This window comes from Mauremys reevesii, linkage group 4, assembly GCF_016161935.1.
Source record: "Mauremys reevesii isolate NIE-2019 linkage group 4, ASM1616193v1, whole genome shotgun sequence".
Classification (NCBI taxonomy): domain Eukaryota; kingdom Metazoa; phylum Chordata; order Testudines; family Geoemydidae; genus Mauremys; species Mauremys reevesii.
The window spans coordinates 150194340-150213572 of record NC_052626.1 but is presented as its reverse complement, the minus strand read 5'-3'; the positions used below and the strand labels follow the sequence as shown (position 1 = coordinate 150213572).

General features: G+C 66.4%; 1 protein-coding gene across 2 annotated transcripts; it reads right to left on the bottom strand.

Moving 5' to 3' along the window:
• Window positions 1-539: 539 nt before the first annotated feature.
• MMP25 (matrix metallopeptidase 25) lies at window positions 540-17345 on the bottom strand. 2 transcript variants are annotated; one of them, XM_039534267.1, is made up of 10 exons: window positions 17190-17291; window positions 15100-15232; window positions 14469-14604; window positions 14059-14354; window positions 12568-12741; window positions 12311-12407; window positions 12105-12187; window positions 11159-11311; window positions 1240-1500; window positions 540-909 (listed from the first exon to the last, which is right to left on the bottom strand). In XM_039534267.1, exons 1-10 carry the CDS (start codon window positions 17289-17291, stop codon window positions 653-655), a joined length of 1692 nt encoding a protein of 563 aa, XP_039390201.1. In that variant the 3' UTR covers window positions 540-652. The 2 variants fall into 2 exon arrangements, with proteins under 2 accessions (XP_039390201.1, XP_039390202.1); XM_039534268.1 differs by lacking the exons at window positions 540-909; window positions 1240-1500 and adding an exon at window positions 8072-8398 and having other exon boundaries at window positions 17190-17345.
• Window positions 17346-19233: the final 1888 nt, after the last annotated feature.

The following is a 19233-nucleotide window of genomic DNA, read 5'->3' as shown; positions in this document are numbered from 1 at the left end:
GGTTGGAGAGGAGGGGATGGAGGGATTGGGGATGGGTGGTTGGAGAGGTGGGGATGGGGATTGGGGGATGGGTGGTTGGAGGTGGGGATGGGGATTGGGGGATGGGTGGTTGGAGGTGGGGATGGACTCGGGTGTGGGGGATGGAGGGGATGAGGGTGGGGGGATGGAGGGGATTGGGGGCGATGGGGATGGGGGGCAGGGATGAGGGTGTGGGGGGAGGGGCAGCGCAGCGGGTCCTGCACTCACCCCCCACAGCGGGCCCAGTTGTGCCGTTTGCCCCCCTCCCGCCTGCCCACGTGCCCCGGTCCAACCCCCCCCCATCCAGACACCAGCCAGCTGTTTCCATTGGCTTTTATTAGAAAACTCTGGGTTGGACAATTTCATGGGCCCCCCTCCATCCCCCTCCCCTCGCTGCCCCCCGGCCCGGCCTCCCCACTAACCCCCCCCGACACAGTCACCCAGCAAACGGAGCAAGTGAGAAATAACTCGGACAGACCCCCCCCCCGCTCCTGTTCGCCGGGGCATGCCGCACCCTCTGGTGTTAGCGGTGGGATACTGCACACAGACACCCCCTCTGTGCACACAGCTGCCCCGTGGTGCCAGCGGTGGGATGCGGTGGGGCGTAAAGTGCATCGGCGCAGCACAGCGGGTGTCACCGCAGGGCCCATGCCAGAGCCAGGGCCCAGGTCAGGAAGGCCGGCAGGGGGCCCGGCAGGGCCCCACTGCAGAGACACTGGCCACCTCCAGGCTCCCTGCTTCCTCCCCGGGGCCCCGGGGCCGGCGATGCGGTGGGGGAACCCGGGCAGTACATCCAGTCCTGGGGGGCTGACCTGGGGTACCCGCTCTCGGCCTCCACGCTGCCCCCCAGAAACCGCCAGTACTGGGTGCCCTTGAAAAAGTAGGTGCTTCCTGCAGAGGAGAGAGAGAGATGAGAACAGGGCACGCGCTGCAGGGGTGCCTGGATGGGCGGCACCGCAATACCACCCTGTGCCACGAGAGGGAGCACGACACCAGGCTGCCCAGCTGGGTGTCAGCGAAGGAGAGGCAGCGTTAGCCTGGGGAACTGCCTGCCACTGGGAAAGCTGCCAGCGATGCATTGTTAGCCTAGGGGACTCCCGCCCACACTGGGAACCCTTCCGGAGACACTCCGCTGGCCCGGGGGACCCCTTGCCACTTGAAACGCTGCTGGAGGAGCACCGTTAACCTGGGGAACTCCCCACCACTGGGAATGCCACCTACCATCGTTCCAGCTGATGATGTCATCCAGCCCAGCGGGGACCCCCTTCCAGAGGGTCACCGATCTGGGGTACCCGGGCTCCACGTTTCCAGCTCGGTCGTCGAAGCGCCAGTAGTGGGAGCTCTCAAAGAAGTAGGTCTTGCCGTTGTGCCCCCAGACGAAGGCCGCCTCCACCGTGACCCCCTCGGGCAGCCCCAGGTCGGTGATGGGGCGGGGAGACCCCGGATCCACCCGGGTGTCAGTGAAGACCCAGAAATGCTGCCCTGTGGAGAGGGTGGAGAGTCAGTATGGAGGGCGGCAGAGTGGGGGGCAGGGTGGGGAGTCAGATTTGCACCACTGAAGTGAGGGTGACGGGGGTGGTGCAAAGCTGCCTTGTATGGGACGGTTCTAAGAGCCTCGATCTGCTGAACACGACCCCCCGGCGGAGGGGGAGCGTCACTGGAGGCGAGCGTCACTGGATGGGGAGCGTCAGTGGAGGGGGAGCGTCACTGGAGGGGAGCGTCACTGGAGGGGGAGCGTCACTGGATGGGGAGCGTCACTGGAGGGGGAGCGTCACTGGAGGGGAGCGTCACTGGAGGGGGAGTTGGGAAGTTTTGCTCCGTGTGTGGCTGAAATACGCTGTGAGCTGGGAACCCCCCAAGCAGCCTCTCAGTGGCGACAAGGGAGCAGCTGGCCCTGGCCAGACGGGGGCGACGCCCCTCCAGGAGAATCGGCTCTTTGGGGCCCCTCGGAGAGGTCATGGACCCAGCGGGCTGCTCAGCCCCGAGTCCAGGCAGGGTCTTTCCGGCAGCTGGAAGAAAGTCTAGAGGCGGGACGGAGGCAGCATCACGGGGCCTCTCTCCTTCCCCCTCAGCGCCTGGCGGACGGGCCGGGAGACCCAGGCTTTGAACTGGGGAGACTGGTCCCAGGCGGGACAGGAATCCTGCCGCCGGGCCGCCTGCTTCAATCCTGCTTAGGCTGTGGGATTTCGACGTGCGCCTGCGACGTCCCATCCCTTCGAAACCTGCCGTCCCGCCGTCAGTAAACCTGCCGGATGTTTTACCTACAACAGCGGGTTTGGTTAAGGTGCTCGGGGGACTCTCAGCTCCGGTTACAGAGGCTGGTGCGTGTCCACTGTCCTCTGATGAACCAGTTAACGAGCTTGCACTCTCCAGGGACGCTGGGGCACGGCCAGGCGGTACATTTCCGGGGTGCCAGGCTGGGGGGGTCGGCGGGTGCCGCTCCCGGGAGCATTCGCGCAGTTTAGCCGGGTGCGGGGGCACCACGTGCTGACGGCTGAGTGATCGCGGCGCCTGGAGGGGTTTGCTGCATGTCACCGGCCTTGCACTGAGACCCGGCCCAGGCTGGAGAGTTAGGGGCATGGCTGCCCCACAGCCCCCGGCTGCACCCGGGGGGCCCAGTGCCGCAGCGAGGGGGCGAAACGCACAGCTGGTCGCACCGAGCGAGATTTGCGTTTCCTCCACTGGTGCGGAGATTTTAAGAGGCTTTAAGGGCGGTGGCTGGGAACAGCCGAGAGCCGGTGGGTTATTTCCCGTTGGCTGGTTTCGGGCCCGGGAAGGAGGAACAGAAAGGCAGGAAGCCGAGCGAGGGGGGCGCTGCACAAACCGCAGGAGGAGAGAGCCGAGCGACCGGGGAGCTGCAGCAGCTGGGGCTGGGGTTTAGCAGCCAGCCTCGGAGAGGGAAGCAGCGAGGCCAAGGGGGACCCGCACGCACAGCTGGACCGAGGGAACAAGCCGAGGGCTGGGCCCAGCAGAGGCAGCAGCACTTCACCAGGCAGCAGAGCCGGGGCGGCAGGTTTGCAGCATTTATGGTGCTCGGAACGGGTCCAAGTCCCGCCACCCCCATCCCCCACCCCCGCCTAAGGCTCTGGGAGGGGGGTTGGGTGCTGGGTGCAGGCTCTGGGCGGGGCTCTGGGCTGGGGTTTTGGGGTGCAGGAGGGGGTGGGGTGCTGCATGTGGGCTCTGGGAGGGGGTTGGGTGCTGGGTGCAGGCTCTGGGAGGGGCTCTGGGCTGGGGTTGGGGTGCAGGAGGGGGGTTGGGGTGCTGCATGTGGGCTCTGGGAGGGGCTCTGGGCTGGGGTTGGGGTGCAGGAGGGGGTTGGGTGCTGGGACCAGGCTCTGGGAGGGGCTCTGGGAGGGCTCTGGGCTGGGGTTGAGGTGCAGGAGGGGGGTTGGGGTGCTGCATGTGGGCTCTGGGCTGGGGTTGGGGTGCAGGAGGGGTTGGGGTGCAGGAGGGGGTTGAGTGCTGCATGTGGGCTCTGGGAGGGGCTCTGGGCTGGGGTTGGGGTGCAGGAGGGGTTGGGGTGCAGGAGGGGGTTGGGTGCTGGGTGCAGGCTCTGGGAGGGCTCTGGGCTGGAGGAGGGGTTGGGGTGCAGGAGGGGGTTGGGTGCTGGGTGCAGGCTCTGGGAGGCTCTGGGTTGGGGTTGGGGTGCAGGAGGTTGGGGTGCAGGAGGGGGTTGGGGTGCAGGAGGGGATGGGGTGCAGGAGGGGTTGGGGTCCAGGAGGGGTTGGGGTGCTGCATGGGCTCTGGGAGGGGTTGGGTGCTGGGGTCAGGCTCTGGGCTGGGCTGGGGTTGGGGTGCAGGAGGGGGCTGGGGTGCAGGAGGAGGGCTGGGGTGCAGGAGGGGTTGGGGTGCAGGAGGGGGTTGGGGTCCAGGAGGGGCTGGGGTGCAGGAGGAGGGCTGGGGTGCAGGAGGGGTTGGGGTGCAGGAGGGGGTTGGGGTGCAGGAGGGCTCTGGGCTGGGCTGGGCTGGGGTTGGGGTGCAGGAGGGGGTTGGGGTGCAGGAGGGGGTTGCTGGTTTTCGGATCGTTATTTTGCAGCTCTTGGCATGTGACAGCGACACCGAGTGGTTTGTGCAGTTTTGGTGTGGCCGAGAGCCGCACGGTGGGGAGGTTTTATCGCTAATTGGGCCGACGGTGGTTGGTGAGAGAGCCGAGCTTTCGAAGTCCCCGAGCTCTTCTCCGGCCTGCGGCGCCCCAGAGGGCCTGGCCAAGGCTGGTCCGAACCCAGGTGTTACCTCCCCACCTTGTCTCTCGCGCTGTCTCCACAAGCCTGAGCGCTTCGAATCTCAACGTCACCGTTAGTAAAACCGGCTCTGCCTCCCCCCGTAATTTCCCACCACTGTGAAAACTAAAAATGATAAAAAGACAAAAACTCCCCCCCTGGGAACTGGTGTGTCCTGCACACGAGGAGACAGACGACGGGGCCGAGAGTTTACTGCTTTTAGAAGCTGTGCGATGAGGAGAGGCCCCACCCTGAGTGCAGAGTGAACCGGCCACGCTCCGAATGGAGTCCATGAAATGCAGCTCCGGGTGCTTCCGAGCAGTGTGAATTCGAAGACACGGTTGTAAAGTGATTTCAGATTCCGCCTGACACGTAGCAGGCGAAGTTTAGAAACCTGAAGCGGGAGGCTGGGCTGGGGATACGTAAACGGGGTGAAAGAGCCGGTGGGGGAACGGGTGAGGGGAACGGGGCTGGAACGTTTTGAAGCAACGTTTGATCTGCGTTTCCCGAGCAGATGTGAAGATGAGGTGACGCAGTGGCTGTGGGACAGGACGGTGAAGCCTCTGGAGGAGACGGCAGCTCTCGCCGACGCCTTTCGGCAGCCCCGGGCGTCTATCGCGGGTAAAGCGCAGGGAGAGGGATTGAAACCTGGCGGGACGCAGGGTGAGATGTCACCCCGCAGTGTTCAGGCTCTGATCTGAATATGGCCGGATGGCTCAAGTGAGGGATCAGGGGAGAGGTTCTGATTTGCTGAACGGGATTAGCCAGTTCGTTCGCACGGATCGTTTCTGTAGCGGGAGGGAGGGATATTGGCTGTGTAACAATTACAACTATGCGTGTACTGGGGGGGGGGGGACAGACACCCACCAGACAAGCAGCCGCAAGGGGCCATTTACGGAGGACACAAGCGCTCTGAAGACGCTAATCTGCCCCCTTCCTGAGGCGTTTCCTGGGATGCTGCTTTGACACTGATAACGTCACCGGATGGAAAATCCCCCTTGGACACGGCTGGTGCTTTTCCCCTGGGCTCAAGCGCAGGATTCTCGCCTTAGGAAAGTCCCTGTAGGGCTGGGGAGGGGGCTGAGCTGGCCTCTCCCCCACGGGCTGCCCAGGGACAGGGCCTGTTGAAAGTACCTGGCGGGACAAGGGAACGAACCTGAGGGGAAAGGCAGGGAGGGGCCAGGCTGAGACGGGGCCAGGCTGGAAGAAGAATTAACTGGAGCTCTGAGCATCCCGCCCGGGGCCGCACTTGGCCTGGGGAGGTGCGTTTTGTAACCCGTTGCTCTAGCGACTCCAGCTCCGTTGGCCTGTTTTGTTATGTGCTCGGTGAGCTGCTTGTTCTGTTTGCTGCCCCTTATCCTCACGTGCCATCTGCCTCTCACCGGCAATAAACGTGTGTTGTTTATTATCACACCCGGCTTGTGCCATCTCTAACTGGGGCAGGCACAAAGCCGTGCCGGGGGGGGATTTTGCTGAGCCTGCGCTGTGCAGGTTTGTCTGTACAGCACAAGCCAGGGTGATGCTGGGTTTGTCTCCCCAAAGGCGTGTGCACGTGGGGGCCGGGGGAGCCCTCGCACGCCGAGCTGACGTCAGGCTGTGTCTGCAGCGGGGTGCGGCCCTGCCTGCGTGTTCGCTGCCAGAGGCCGGGGCGGGAACCCAGGCTGGTGGAGCAGGAGGGGCTCAGTGAGACCCCAGTACAGCAGGGTGTGTGTGTGTGTCCAGCCCGTCCCACAGGGCTCCCGTTTTCCCCCTGGGAAGGAGGGTGGCTGGGAGGCTGGGCGCTCACCTCCCCAAAGCCGTTCCTGCCCCCGCCCCCCAGATCTCCTGTGCAAAGCGAAGAGCCAGGAGGTGCTAGCAGGGTAATTGCTCTGACCCTGGGCTAGCAGGCAGCAGCCAGTTAATGTCGCTGCCCGGAGCACAGAAGCCCGCGGGCGCCTGCCCCGCCCCAGACGGGTCTGTGGGATCAGCCCTGCAGCACCGAGCACGGCGCAGCGAGGGGTCCGGAGCGCGGCAGGGAACGTGGGCCGAGCCGGGAGCGGGCTGCGGGGGCGCAGCGAGGGGTCCGGAGCGCGGCAGGGAACGTGGGCCGAGCCGGGAGCGGGTTGCGGGGGCGCAGCGAGGGGTCCGGATCGCGGCAGGGAACGTGGGCTGAGCCAGGAGCGGGTTGCAGGGGCGCAGCGAGGGGTCCGGATCGCGGCAGGGAACGTGGGCTGAGCCGGGAGCGGGTTGCGGGGGCGCAGCGAGGGGTCCGGATCGCGGCAGGGAACGTGGGCCGAGCCGGGAGTGGGTTGCGGGGGCGCAGCGGAGGGCAGCGCAGGAAGTTATGGGGTGGTTATGGGGTGGTTATGGGGTGCCGTGCAGCCGGCGACAGAGCTTTCGTTAGGGGGAGGCGGCAGGACTCTTATGCCTTTGGCCAAAATGCACCTCCAACCTGGGGGGCTGGAAGGTGGATGACAGGTGGGAGTGGGGACGCTAGATCCCCCCCCCCCCGACGTGCTCACTGGTAACGATTCCCCCGCCCCGTGTAGCTCAGGCCGCCCCCAGCCAGGACCCGGCCGGAACAGGATGTGAGGACACAGATATTCCCGCTGCCTGCGGAGGTCTGGACTTTAAGGCTGTGGGTCTCTGTGGATCACGCAGCCAGTCGTGGAGGTACAAGAGAGAATCTGTGGCAGGGCCTCTCGCTGGGAGTCGGAGGCCCTGTTCTTAGGCTAGAGCCGTTGGCCGAGCAGCAGGGGCAGCCGTGCGCCGGGAAGGCACCGGCTACGTCCCACACCCCAAACCCGTCCCGCTGAAGGAGGGTGGGATCAGGCTGTGGAGATCCAGTCCTGTCCTGGGAGTGCCCGTCACCGCCGGCTAGAGGCGCTTACAGAGACCTCCGTGTGATTTGACAGCACCCCGTCTGGCAGGGAACCATTCCCAACGGCTGGGGGGTGAAACCCTCATTTTTGTCTGTCGGGTCTTCATGGCCCCCACTTTTCCAGTGTGAATCTGTCTGGTTCCCAGGGTTTCTGGCTGCTGCACAATTCCCTTGGCCGGGGGAGGTTCATGAGGGGAGGGGGTGTAATTGCCAGGTGCATGAGGGGCAAACAGGAAGTAAGGGGGGAGTTGAAAATAAGCCCAAAGGAAGTTGGATTTCAGCTGCTGGACGTTCAGCCCAATGAACATCGAATTGTTTGCAGCTTCGGGTCTCGTTGCTCTGCGAGAAGGACCCGTGAGTCGGCGTCCAGGGCGTTAGCTGCTGGCTGAACAGGGGCAGGCCCCGCTCTGGAGAGCGGGGGGAGGCGCGTCTCCGGGGTCCCCCGCTCTGGAGAGCAGGGAGAGGTGCGTCCCCGGGGGGGGGCGGCCGCTCTAGAGAGCTGAGGGAGGCGCGTCTCCGGGGGGCCCCCGCTCTGGAGAGCAGGGAGAGACGTGTCTCCGGGGGTCCCCGCTCTGGAGAGCAGGGAGAGACACGTCCCCGAGGGGCCCCCGCTCTGGAGAGCAGGGAGAGACACGTCCCCGGGGGGCCCCGCGCTGGAGAGCAGGGAGAGACGCTGCGTCTCGGGGCCCCGCTCTGGAGAGCGGGGGGAGGTGCATCTCCGGGGGGCCCCCGCTCTGGAGAGCAGGGAGAGACACGTCCCCGGGGGGCCCCGCTCTGGAGACCGGGGGGAGGCGCATCTCCGGGGGGCCCCCGCTCTGGAGAGCAGGGAGAGACACGTCCCCGAGGGGCCCCCGCTCTGGAGAGCGGGGGGAGGCGCGTCTCCGGGGGGCCCCCGCCCTAGAGTGCAGGGAGAGGCGCGTCTCCGGGGGCCCCCGAGGAGGAGACTGGGGCAGGAATAGCGGGAGTGCGGGAATGTCTCCTCACCGGTCGCTTGGCAGAGGACGCCCAGGACACAGTGCTTGATTCAGCGTCTGTGCCCCCAGCCTGTGAGCCGGGACGGGTGTAACCGACCTCCCGGAGGAGCAGTCGGGCAGCTGACGTCTCCGAGACAGAGACAGGGGGTGATGGGGGATACCCCGATCCAGGTCTTCAGGACGCTGCTCCCAACAGGCTTCTGGAGAGTGACGCTGTCTCTGGAACCAGCCTGGGACAGCCGAGGAGACGAGTGCAGGTTTCCAGGCGATGGTTGTGGGGGGGACGCAAGAGCCCCAGCTGGCAGGGGGGAGAAGGGCTCCCCCGGCTGGTGAGACACAGGAAGCAGAGGGGGAAAGGCACCTCTGGCCAAAGAGATCGCAGCCCTGGGGGTCCTTCCCCACCCGTCCCCGAGAGGGGAGATGGGATATTTGCACGTGCATGACCCTGCGGCTCTGCGGGGATTAGCCAACACGCACCGTCCCCTGACATCCTTCCCCCACGGCACCCTGCAGCCCCACAGCGCTGAGCGGCTGGAGGACCCCACTGAAGGGAAACCCCCAGGAACGGGACGCCTGCTGAGGCTCACGGAGGATTTCAAAGACGCGATGGGTCTTGCGCAAACCACAGCGTCTAAGAGAAGGCGCGATCCGACCGAGATACTCGCACAGGCTGATCTGTGCGAGTTTGGGTAACACGGCGACACAGACGTACAGAGATGTTCTCCACCCACCCAGGGAAGACGCACCCCAGCTGGTGAGCTCACCGGAGAGGAGCCCCCAAGGGTTAACAGACTTTGCAAGGGCACCTGTGGGTAACACCACAATGTTTAGCAACGCTTGGGAGTTGTGAGGTCAACACCTGAAGTGGCCCTTGGGCCCACGGCCTCCGCGTTAGTCAGTGATTCACACCCCTGCAGAGGGCGGAGGTGTGACCGGGTACCTTAAAATAACACCCTGGGAACCAGCGCCGTGTTCCCCACTGAAGTGAGGGTGACGGGGGTGGTGCAAAGCTGCCTGGTACGGGGCGGTTCTAAGAGCCTCGATCTGCTGAACACGACCCCCCGGTGGAGGGGGAGCGTCACTGGAGGGGGAGCGTCACTGGAGGGGGAGCGTCACTGGATGGGGAGCGTCACTGGGGGGGAGCGTCACTGGATGGGGAGCGTCACTGGAGGGCGAGTGTCACTGGAGGGGAGCGTCACTGGAGGGCGAGCGTCACTGGAGGGGGAGCGTCACTGGAGGGCGAGCGTCACTGGAGGGGGAGCGTCACTGGAGGGGAAGCGTCACTGGAGGGCGAGCGTCACTGGAGGGGGAGTGTCACTGGAGGGGAGCGTCGCTGGAGGGGAGCGTCACTGGAGGGGAGCGTCGCTGGAGGGGGAGCGTCGCTGGATGGGGAGCGTCGCTGGAGGGGGAGCGTCACTGGAGGGGAGCGTCACTGGAGGGCGAGCGTCACTGGAGGGCGAGTGTCACTGGAGGGGGAGCGTCACTGGAGGGCGAGCGTCACTGGAGGGGAGCGTCACTGGAGGGGGAGCGTCGCTGGAGGGGGAGCGTCGCTGGAGGGGGAGCGTCGCTGGAGGGGGAGCGTCACTGGAGGGCGAGCGTCACTGGAGGGGAGCGTCACTGGAGGGGGAGCGTCACTGGAGGGCGAGTGTCACTGGAGGGGAGCGTCACTGGAGGGGGAGCGTCACTGGAGGGCGAGTGTCACTGGAGGGGAGCGTCACTGGAGGGGGAGCGTCACTGGAGGGCGAGTGTCACTGGAGGGGGAGCGTCACTGGAGGGGAGCGTCACTGGACGGGGAGTTGGGAAGTTTTGCTCCGTGTGTGGCTGAAATACGCTGTGAGCTGGGAACCCCCCAACCAGCCTCTCAGTGGCGACCAAGGAGCAGCTGGCCCTGGCCAGACGGGGGGTGACGCCCCTCCAGGAGAATCGGCTCTTCGGGGCCGCTCGGAGAGGTCATGGACCCCACGGGCTGCTCAGCCCCGAGTCCAGCCAGGGTCTTCCCAGCAGCTGGAAGAAAGTCTAGAGGCGGGACGGAGGCAGCATCACGGGGCCTCTCTCCTTCCCCCTCAGCGCCTGGCGGACGGCCCGGGAGACCCAGGCTTTGAACTGGGGAGACTGGTCCCAGGCGGGACGGGAATCCAGCCGGGTACTGACAACGGTGGCGCAGCGAGGGGGGCGAAACGCACAGCTGGTCGCACCGAGCGAGATTTGCGCTTCCTCCACTGGTGCGGAGATTTAAGAGGCTTTAAGGGCGGTGGCTGGGAACAGCCGAGAGCCGGTGGGTTATTTCCCGTTGGCTGGTTTCGGGCCCGGGAAGGAGGAACAGAAAAGCAGGAAGCCGAGCGAGGGGGGCGCAGGTCCCAGGTTAGCGCTGCACAAACCGCAGGAGGAGAGAGCCGAGCGACCGGGGAGCTGCAGCAGCTGGGGCTGGGGTTTAGCAGCACCTGCGACGTCTCATCACTCAAACGCGTCTTCCTGTCGTGACTGCGCCTGGCTGCCGCGTTATCTAGGCCAGGGCTTTCGGGCTGAAGCGCTCGGGGGAATCTCAGCTCGGGCTGCAGAGCCCGGCCGTGTCCCTTTCCTCTGCTGAAGTGGCGAACGAGGGGAGTCGAGCTCGGTGCCAGGTGGAAGATTTCGGGGGTGCAAGGCTGGGGGAGCTGGGGGAATGGCTGGTGCCTGTCTCTGAGTGAGTCGTGAGTGGCTCTGGGAGCAGTCCCGCAATCCAGCCGGGTGTGGGGGCGCCCCGTGCTGACGGCTGAGTGATCGCAGCGCCTGGAGGGGTTTGCTGCATGTCACCGGCCTTGCATTGTGAGACACTGGAGAGTTAGCGGTACCCCAGTCCCAGGCTGCACCCTGGGGATCCCATCGGGGGTGGGTATGGGTGCTGTTATACAGGGCAGGCTGGAGGATGGGGGTGCAGTGGAGCTATAGGGGTCAGGCTAGGAGGGTTATGGGGTGCAGTGTTACATTGTGGGGCAGGCTGTGTGGTCATATGGGATTGATGAGGGGTTTATGGGATGCAGCGTTAGGTGGGGCAGGCTGGAGATACAAGGAGGCTGAGGTGTAATGTGGGGGTCACCCCCCCTCACCAATGAAGAAGATGATCTTGCTGTCATTACTCCGCTCATAGACGGCGTCGATCGCCTCAAAATCCGGGGGGAGCCCCATCCAGAAGCGCTGCGTCTGCGCTGGCTCCAGGGAAACCAGGTTACGGGCCGGCTGCATCCTCCAGAAATGCTTCTCTGTCAGAGAGGGGGGGAGCCAGACATTGGGGGGGCAGAAATGACCCCCACACACACTGCCCAAAGGGATCCGAAAGTGGCGTTAGCCTATGGAACTCCACGCTACATGAATTTGGACATTCAAGTGAACTTAGCCTGTGGGACACCCCTCCAGAGCAACCTCCCATTGCAGGCGGCATAGAGGGGCTGTTATCCTGCCAAACTCTCCCCTCCCCAAGCCTCCTCCAAGAAACCGCGCCCCCCTGCCCCCACTCCCCTGGGGCTGTGGAGAAATTGGGTTAATCTGCGGCACTTCCCCCCACAGGAAATGTACAATGAGCTGCAAACATGATGTTAACCACAAGTTTGCAACGACTCTTCATTTCTTGCCACCGGAAGTTGGACTGTGACCAAGAAAAAAGCCCCCACCAGTAACTTGCCAAACTCCTCACCACAAGAAATGTGCCCTAATTAAGCCGTGCAAAGCCGGTGCTGCTAACTAAGAGATCAGCTTGACAGCTGCCCAGAAACCAGTGCCGCCGGTGGGAATTCGAGCCCCATCAAATGACAGGGAGCTTGCCAAACTGTGCACCGTTAGCCGGTGGGACTCCCTGCCTCAGGAAATCACAGCAAGATTGCTGCAAAAAGGTGTGGTTACCCAATGGGACTCCATGCTACATGGGATTATAATGAGCTTGAACTGACTCCCATGATGCCCCTCTGAGAGGAGACATGGGGGGGGGGGCGATGGCGTTAACCCGCGGGACTCCCCACCACGTGGAATCGGGCTGCGGGGCGGGGGGAAGCGACTCACTCTTGAAGAAGAAAACCTCCCCGCGGATGTTGGCGATGGCGTCGAAATGGGCCTGGCAGCGATCGGGGGCCGGCGGGCGGGGCCTGGGGGGACAGACAGACCAACACGAGTGGGGTGGGCCGGGGGGGAGGAGGCTCAGTGCAGGGGGGAGCGATGGGGCCGGCGGGAGGGGAGAAGGGCTGTGGGGCCAGGGAGCCGATACTCACTGCTGGGTGGGTCTGTGGGGCGGCAGGTCGGGGATGCGGGGCTGGGTGGGGATGGGCCGCGCCGGCGAGTCCTCCCCCGGGTGCAGCTGCCTCCTCCCTGGAGCAGAAGAAAGGAGTGAGCGAGCGAAGGGCCAAACGAAGGGGAAGGATTAACGAGGCGCTCGCTGCCGGCTGGAGTGGGGAGGCCGGGGAGGCCGGGGGGGAAGCGGGAAGGAAGCAGGGACGAGAGGGGGAGCCGGGGGGGGGCGGCTGCTCACCGTACAGGGTCTGGATGCCCAGGGCGTCGTCGGGAGGCAGCTGGTAGAGGTGGGGCAGCCCCACGGGGCCCTGGTAATAGGGCATCATGATGGACCCCTTGGTGGAGGAGTGGGCCAGGCCCAGGGCGTGACCGAACTCGTGAACCGCCACGGCGAAGAGATCGGTGCCGCCACCTGGGGGGAGGGGAGCGGTGAGACGCTACGGCCCCCCTCCCCCGGCCGCCGCCCGCCCCGCGGCGCCCCCTGCTGCCCCCCCCGGCCGCCGCCCGCGCCTGCTGCCCCCGGCCGCCGCCCGCCGCGGCGCCCCTGCTGCCCCGGCCGCCGCCCCCGCGGCGCCCCTGCTGCCCCACACTGCTACCCACACGGTGCCCCCACTGCACCCCACTCCTATGCGCTGCTACCCGCCCCAGCGCCTCCTGCTGCCCCTGCTGCTACCCACCCCGCGGCGCCCCCTGCAGCCCCCCCACACAGCTACCCCCCCCACGGTGCCCCTGCTGCCCCCACGCTGTTACCCACCCCACGGCGCCCCTACTGCCCCCCACTGCTACCTGCCCCACGGTGCCCCCTGCTGCCCCCCACTCCCTATGCGCTGCGACCCGCCCCACGGCGCCCCCGCCCGCTGCCTGCCCCATGGCGCCCCTGCTGCACCCCACGCTGCTACCTCCCCATGGCACCCCTACTGCCCCCACACTGCTACCCACCCCACAGCTCCCCACTGCACCCCCTACGCTGCTACCCGCCCCACAGCGCCCCTGCTGCCCCTGCTGCTACCCCATGGCGCCCCACGGCGCCCCTGCCCCCACGCTGCTACCCGCCCCACAGCGCCCCTGCTGCCCCACGCTGCCACCCAGCCACAGCACCCCTGCTGCCCCCCACACTGCTACCTGCTCCACAGCGCCCCTGCTGCCCCACGCTGCCACCCAGCCACAGCGCCCCTGCTGCCCCTGCTGCTACCCACACCACAGCGCCCCTGCTGCCCCGCATGCTGCTACCCGCCCCACAGCGCCCCCTGCTGCCCCCCACACTGCTACCTGCCCCACAGCGCCCCCTGCTGCTACCTGCACCACAGCGCCCCCTGCTGCCCCGCACGCTGCTACCCGCCCCACAGCGCTCCCTGCAGTGCCCCCACAGCCCCCACACCGCTACCTGACCCACGGCACCCCCTGCTGCCCTCCCCACACCACTACTCACCCCAGAGCACCCCCTGCTGCCCCTTACTCCCTCCATGCCGCTACCTGCCCCACAGCGCCCCCTGCTGCTCCCCCGCGTTGCTACCTGCCCCACAGTGCCCCCTGCTGTTCCCCCGCGTTGCTACGTGCCCCACGGCACCCCTGCTGCCTCCCCGGCCGCTACCTGCCCCACGGCACCCCTGCTGCCCCCAACTCTCTCTGCACCACTACCCACCCCACAGTGCCCCCTGCTTCCCCCCACTGCCCCCCAGGCCACTACTCACCCCACGGCGCCCCCGCCAATCCCCCCCTCCCCGCTGACCCTGCTGCGTGGCCTGGGGGTCGTAGATCCAGGTCTCCTCGTCGTCGAAGTGGGTGTCCCCGGAGATGGGGTGCTCCCCGGGGAAGAAGGCGTGGGCCAGGGTGCTGCCCGGCCCGTCGAAGGGGTACCCGTCCTCGTGGAAGGAGCGGCTGAACTCCACCAGGATGTCGGCGCCGGCGCCGGGCGCCTCGCGGAAGCTCAGGGCCGAGGCGTTGGCCCAGGCCTGCAGGGCGTAGAAAAGCAGCGTGCGGACGTGGTCCCGGGGCAGGCCGGACGCCTGGGGATAGGAGCGGACCCTGCCGGGAAAGGAGGGAGTGAGGAACCGGGGGAGAAGACGAGACGGAGGCGAAGGAGAAAACGGGACCGGAGAGGAGAAAACCGAGAAAAGAACCCAGGCGTCCGGCGCTCACCTCCAGGTCAGCTCCTTGACGGGCCAGACGCTGCCGCTGTGGGCGTAACGCTTCCGCCGGCGCATCAGCTCTGAGGTGCCGATGATGTCGGGGAGGGAGCAGCGCGGCTGGTCCATCATCGCCAGGGTCCTGTCGTCTGCAGAGAGTGCGGGGATAGAACCCAGGCGTCCGGGCTCCCAACTCCCCCCCCACTCTCACCACTAGCCCCCACTCCCCTCCCAGAGCTGGAGATAGAAACCAGGAGTCCTGGCTCCCAGCCCCCCCTGCTCTAACCCACCAGCCCCCACTCCCCTCCCAGAGCCGGGGAGAGAACCCAGGAGTCCTGGCTCCCAGCCCCCTGCTCTAACCACCAGCCCCCACTCCCCTCCCAGAGCTGAGGAGAGAACCCAAAAGTCCTGGCTCCCAGCCCCCCCCTGCTGTAACCCCCAGCTCCCACTCCCCTCCCAGAGCCGGGGAGAGAACCCAGGAGTCCTGGCTCCCAGCCCCCTGCTCTAACCACTAGCCCCCACTCCCCTCCCAGAGCTGGGGAGAGAACCCAGGAGTCCTGCTCCCAGCCCCCCTGCTCTGACCCACTAGACCTCACTCCCATCCCAAAGCCGGGGAGAGAACCCAGGCGTCCTGCCACACCTACCCAGAATCCCCGTCTCCTGCAGTCCCGCAAATTTCTGCATCATTCTGACGGCATCGTGCAGCCCTTCCTCGGTCTGGAGTCGGGCCTGCATGGGGTCTGGGGGGGGCAGGTACCCGTAGCGGGTCAGCCAGTCCTGGGGGCGGGCGGGGGGAATAGCAGGGAAAGGGTTAAAAGGCTGAGAGAAGGGGGCAGCTCCCGGCTACTCCAGTCCCGGCCTCGCCCAGCAGGGGGCGCTGTGGGGAGGGGGAGGGGCGCTGTGGGGAGGGGGAGGGGCGCTGGGGGGGGCTCTCGCTCCCTGCACCCCCCTGGTCAGTAGTGGGCTCAGAGCTCCCATTGTTCAGGCAGAGGAGAACGAAGATCAAACAGACGCCCCCAGGGTTTCCCTGCCCCCCCCTTGCTGCTGGATGGGGGGCGGGGAAGGGACCCGGCCCAGCTGCAAGGCACCGGGGGATGGGATCTAGTGGATCCCTTCCCGGGGAGAAGGAGAACTCAGGAATCCAGGAGCTGAGCAGATCCCCCCCCAAAACTGACCCAAGCGGGTCCCTCGCACCCGGAGCTGGGATCTGACAGCTGAGAGTCGATGGATCCTTCCCACCAGAGACCGACCGATCCACCCGCCAGCGGCTGAGGGAGCTCGAATCCACCAGATCCCTCCCAGGGCACAAACAATATGGGAGCCCAGTCGATCCTTCCTGCGGTGGGCGAAGGCGAGATCGAGTGGGTCACCCGCATGCCCAAGGCAGACCTGGGATCGGGGGGTTGTGGGATCCAGTTGATCCCAGCCACGGGAGTCAGGGGGCAACGTGACCCGATGGAGGTGAGCGGGATCTTGTTAATTCTCCCCATTGGGGTCTGGGACCCACTGGGGCTTTCCCAGGGGGTGGCGTCTGGGGTACAGGATCAAATGGATCTTCCTCACAGAGCCAGGCAATAAGTGATGGGATCCAGTTGATCCTGCCCATGATACAGATCAGATCGAGTCGATCCCCTTGACCATTTGGACACAGAGGGGATCCCTCACATGATGGGATCTAGGAGATCCCCACAAGAGCCAAACAAAGCAGCCACCCAGCGGATCACGTAGGGCAGCAAATAAACATGGGACCCAGCAGATCCCTCTGCAGAGGCAGGTGGCAGCAGGATCTACTGGGATCTACCACAGCTGTGGGATCCAGTCAGTCCTTTCTGGTGAGTGGCAGAAGCAGACTGGATCCCGAGGGGGTGCGGCTGCTAGGAGTGAGTCACTCCCCGGGCAGGGTCGTGGATTGGATCCCGGGGGATCTGGGATCCAGTGAGTCTCTCCTGGGGAGGGGGAGGGGAGGGGAAGCAGCCAGGAGTTAATGGGTTTCTCGCCTCCACTCTGCCGGCGCCTGCGGTGAGGAGTGACTCGAAACGCGGGTCGATTCCCAGCCCAGAGCATCTGGCAGAGACAGGGGCTGCCCTCCTCCGCCTACTGCCCTCCCAGGGGACCCAGGCGTCCGGGTACCCTCCTCCGCCTACTGCCCTCCCAGGGGACCCAGGCGTCCGGGTACCCTCCTCCGCCTACTGCCCTCCCAGGGGACCCAGGAGTCCTGCCTCCCAGCCTCCCCTGCTCTAACCCACCAGCCCCCACTCCCCTCCCAGAGCTGGGGAGAGAACCCAGGAGTCCTGGTACCAGCCCCCCCTGCTCTGACCCACCAGCCCCCACTCCCCTCCCAGAGCTGGGGAGAGAACCCAGGAGTCCTGGCTCCCAGCCCCCCCTGCTCTAACCCCCCACCCCCCACTCCCCTCCCAGAGCCGGGGAGAGAACCCAGGAGTCCTGGCTCCCAGCCCCCCTGCTATAACCCACCAGCGCCCACTCCCCTCCCAGAGCCGGGAGAGAACCCAGGAGTCCTGGCTCCCAGCCCCCCTGCTCTAACCCACCAGCCCCCACTCCCCTCCCAGAGCTGGGGAGAGAACCCAGGAGTCCTGGTACCAGCCCCCCCTGTTCTAACCCACCAGCCCCCACTCCCCTCCCAGAGCCGGGGAGAGAACCCAGGAGTCCTGGCTCCCAGCCCCAACCCACTAGAGCCCCTGCGCCAGGGAGAGAACCCAGGCGTCCGGGCACTCACCACGCCCTTGCTGAGGCGCTGGGTGCTGGGCCGGCCGGCGGGGCTGTGGGGCAGGCAGAGCAGGGTCCCGAGCCCGAGCCACAGGGCCGGGAGCTGCAGCATCGCGGGGCGAGGGGGGGTCGCTCCACCCCAGGGGCGCTGAGGATCTGATGCTGCCCGGCGCGCTCGTCTGCCCTATACAGCAGCCCCCCCCACCCGCCCCCTTCCTGTCTGGCTCCGCCCCATCGCAGCCCAGCCCGCATCGATCCACATGCAGGAGCCGGACGCCTGGGTTCTCTCCCGGCTCTGGGAAGGGAGTGGGGGCTAGTGGTCAGAGCAGGGGGGGCTGGGAGCCAGGACTCCTGGGTTCTCTCCCCAGCTCTGGGAGGGGAGTGGGGGCTGGTGGGTCAGAGCAGGGGGGGCTGGGAGCCAGGACTCCTGGGTTCTCTCCCAGCTCTGGGAGGGGAGTGGGGGCTGGTGGGTCAGAGCAGGGGGGGCTGGGAGCCAGGACTCCTGGGTTCTCTCCCCAGCTCTAGGAGGGGAGTGAGGGCTGGTGGGTGAGAGCAGGGGGGGCTGGGAGCCAGGACTCCTGGGTTCTCTCCAAGCTCTGGGAGGAGTGGGGCTGGTGGGTCAGAGTAGGGGGCTGGGAGCCAGGACTCCTGGGTTCTCTCCCTGGCTCTGGGAGGGGAGGGGGGGCTGCTGGGTCAGAGCAGGGGGGGCTGGGAGCCAGGACTCCTGGGTTCTCTCCAAGCTCCCCCCAGGCTCAGGGTTGGGGAATTCGGTCAGCAGGTCGCAGAGCCGGTGGGCGGGGGGAGGGGGGGTCTGTTTCTTTCTCTCTCAGATCCAGACCCCAATTAGTCGCTCTGCCCCCCTGGAGGAAACCCCCCCTCACCTGCTGCTTTGATCCCCCCCCCTCAGCCGCCTGCATCCTCCCTCCTTCCCCACTAATCTCCCTCTATTTCCTCCCGTCACACCCGGCTGCCCCCCACCAGCACCCGGCAGGCGAGGTTCACATGGGGGGACCCACACACCATGCCCTTAAAAGGGCCAGGTGCCCCCTCTGCTGCACCAGACCTTCTCCCCCACACTCCAGCCCCTCAAATACCCCTGCCCCTAGATCTGTCCCCACACCCCCAAATACCCCTGCCCCTAGATCTGTCCCCAGCCCCTCAAATACCCCACCCCTAGATCTGTCCCCACCCCCAAATACCCCACCCCTAGATCTGTCCCCAGCCCCTCAAATACCCCACCCCAGATCTGCCACCAGCCCCTCAAATACCCCTGCCCCTAGATCTGTCCCCAGCCCCTCAAATACCCCCACCCCTAGATCTGTCCCACACCCCAAATACCCCACCCCTAGATCTGTCCCCAGCCCCTCAAATACCCCACCCCAGATCTGCCACCAGCCCCTCAAATACCCCTGCCCCATAGATCTGTCCCCAGACCCCAAATACCCCGCCCCTAGATCTGCCTCCAGGTCCCCAACTCACCCCAAACAACCCAACCCCTAGATCTGCCTCCAGCCTCCCAAATCCCCAACCCCTAGATCTGCCTCCAGGCCCCAGCTCCCCCAAATCCCCAGCCCCTAGATCTGCCGCCAGCCCCCAGCTCCCCTGCCCATCCCCAATCTCCCCAGTCCCTCTAGAGCTTCCCACAGCCTGAGCTCCCCACTCCCCTCCCAGCCCCCGGATCCATCCCCACCCCTGCCCTACCCGGGGACCCGACCCTAAGGCCGGCAGAGCCAGTGGAGGGGGGAGGGGAGCCCCTGGCTCTCTCTGCCCCCCCCATCCCGCCCCTTCTGCCAGGAAATTAACCCCGGGCCGGGCAGATCAAAGGCAGGGACCCCTCCCCCCTCTCTGCCATCCAGCTCCTTCCTCCTCCCCACAGCCCCGGGGGCCGGAGACCACCAGACTGTGTCCAGCGCCGAGGGGCCCCGTGTGCCCAGCCCCCCCCAGAGCCAGCCGCATCCCAGTGCCGGGTGAGGGGTCCCCGTGTGCCCACCCCCCCCCAGAGCCAGCCGCATCCCAGCGCCGGGTGAGGGGTCCCGTGTGCCCAGCCCCCTCCC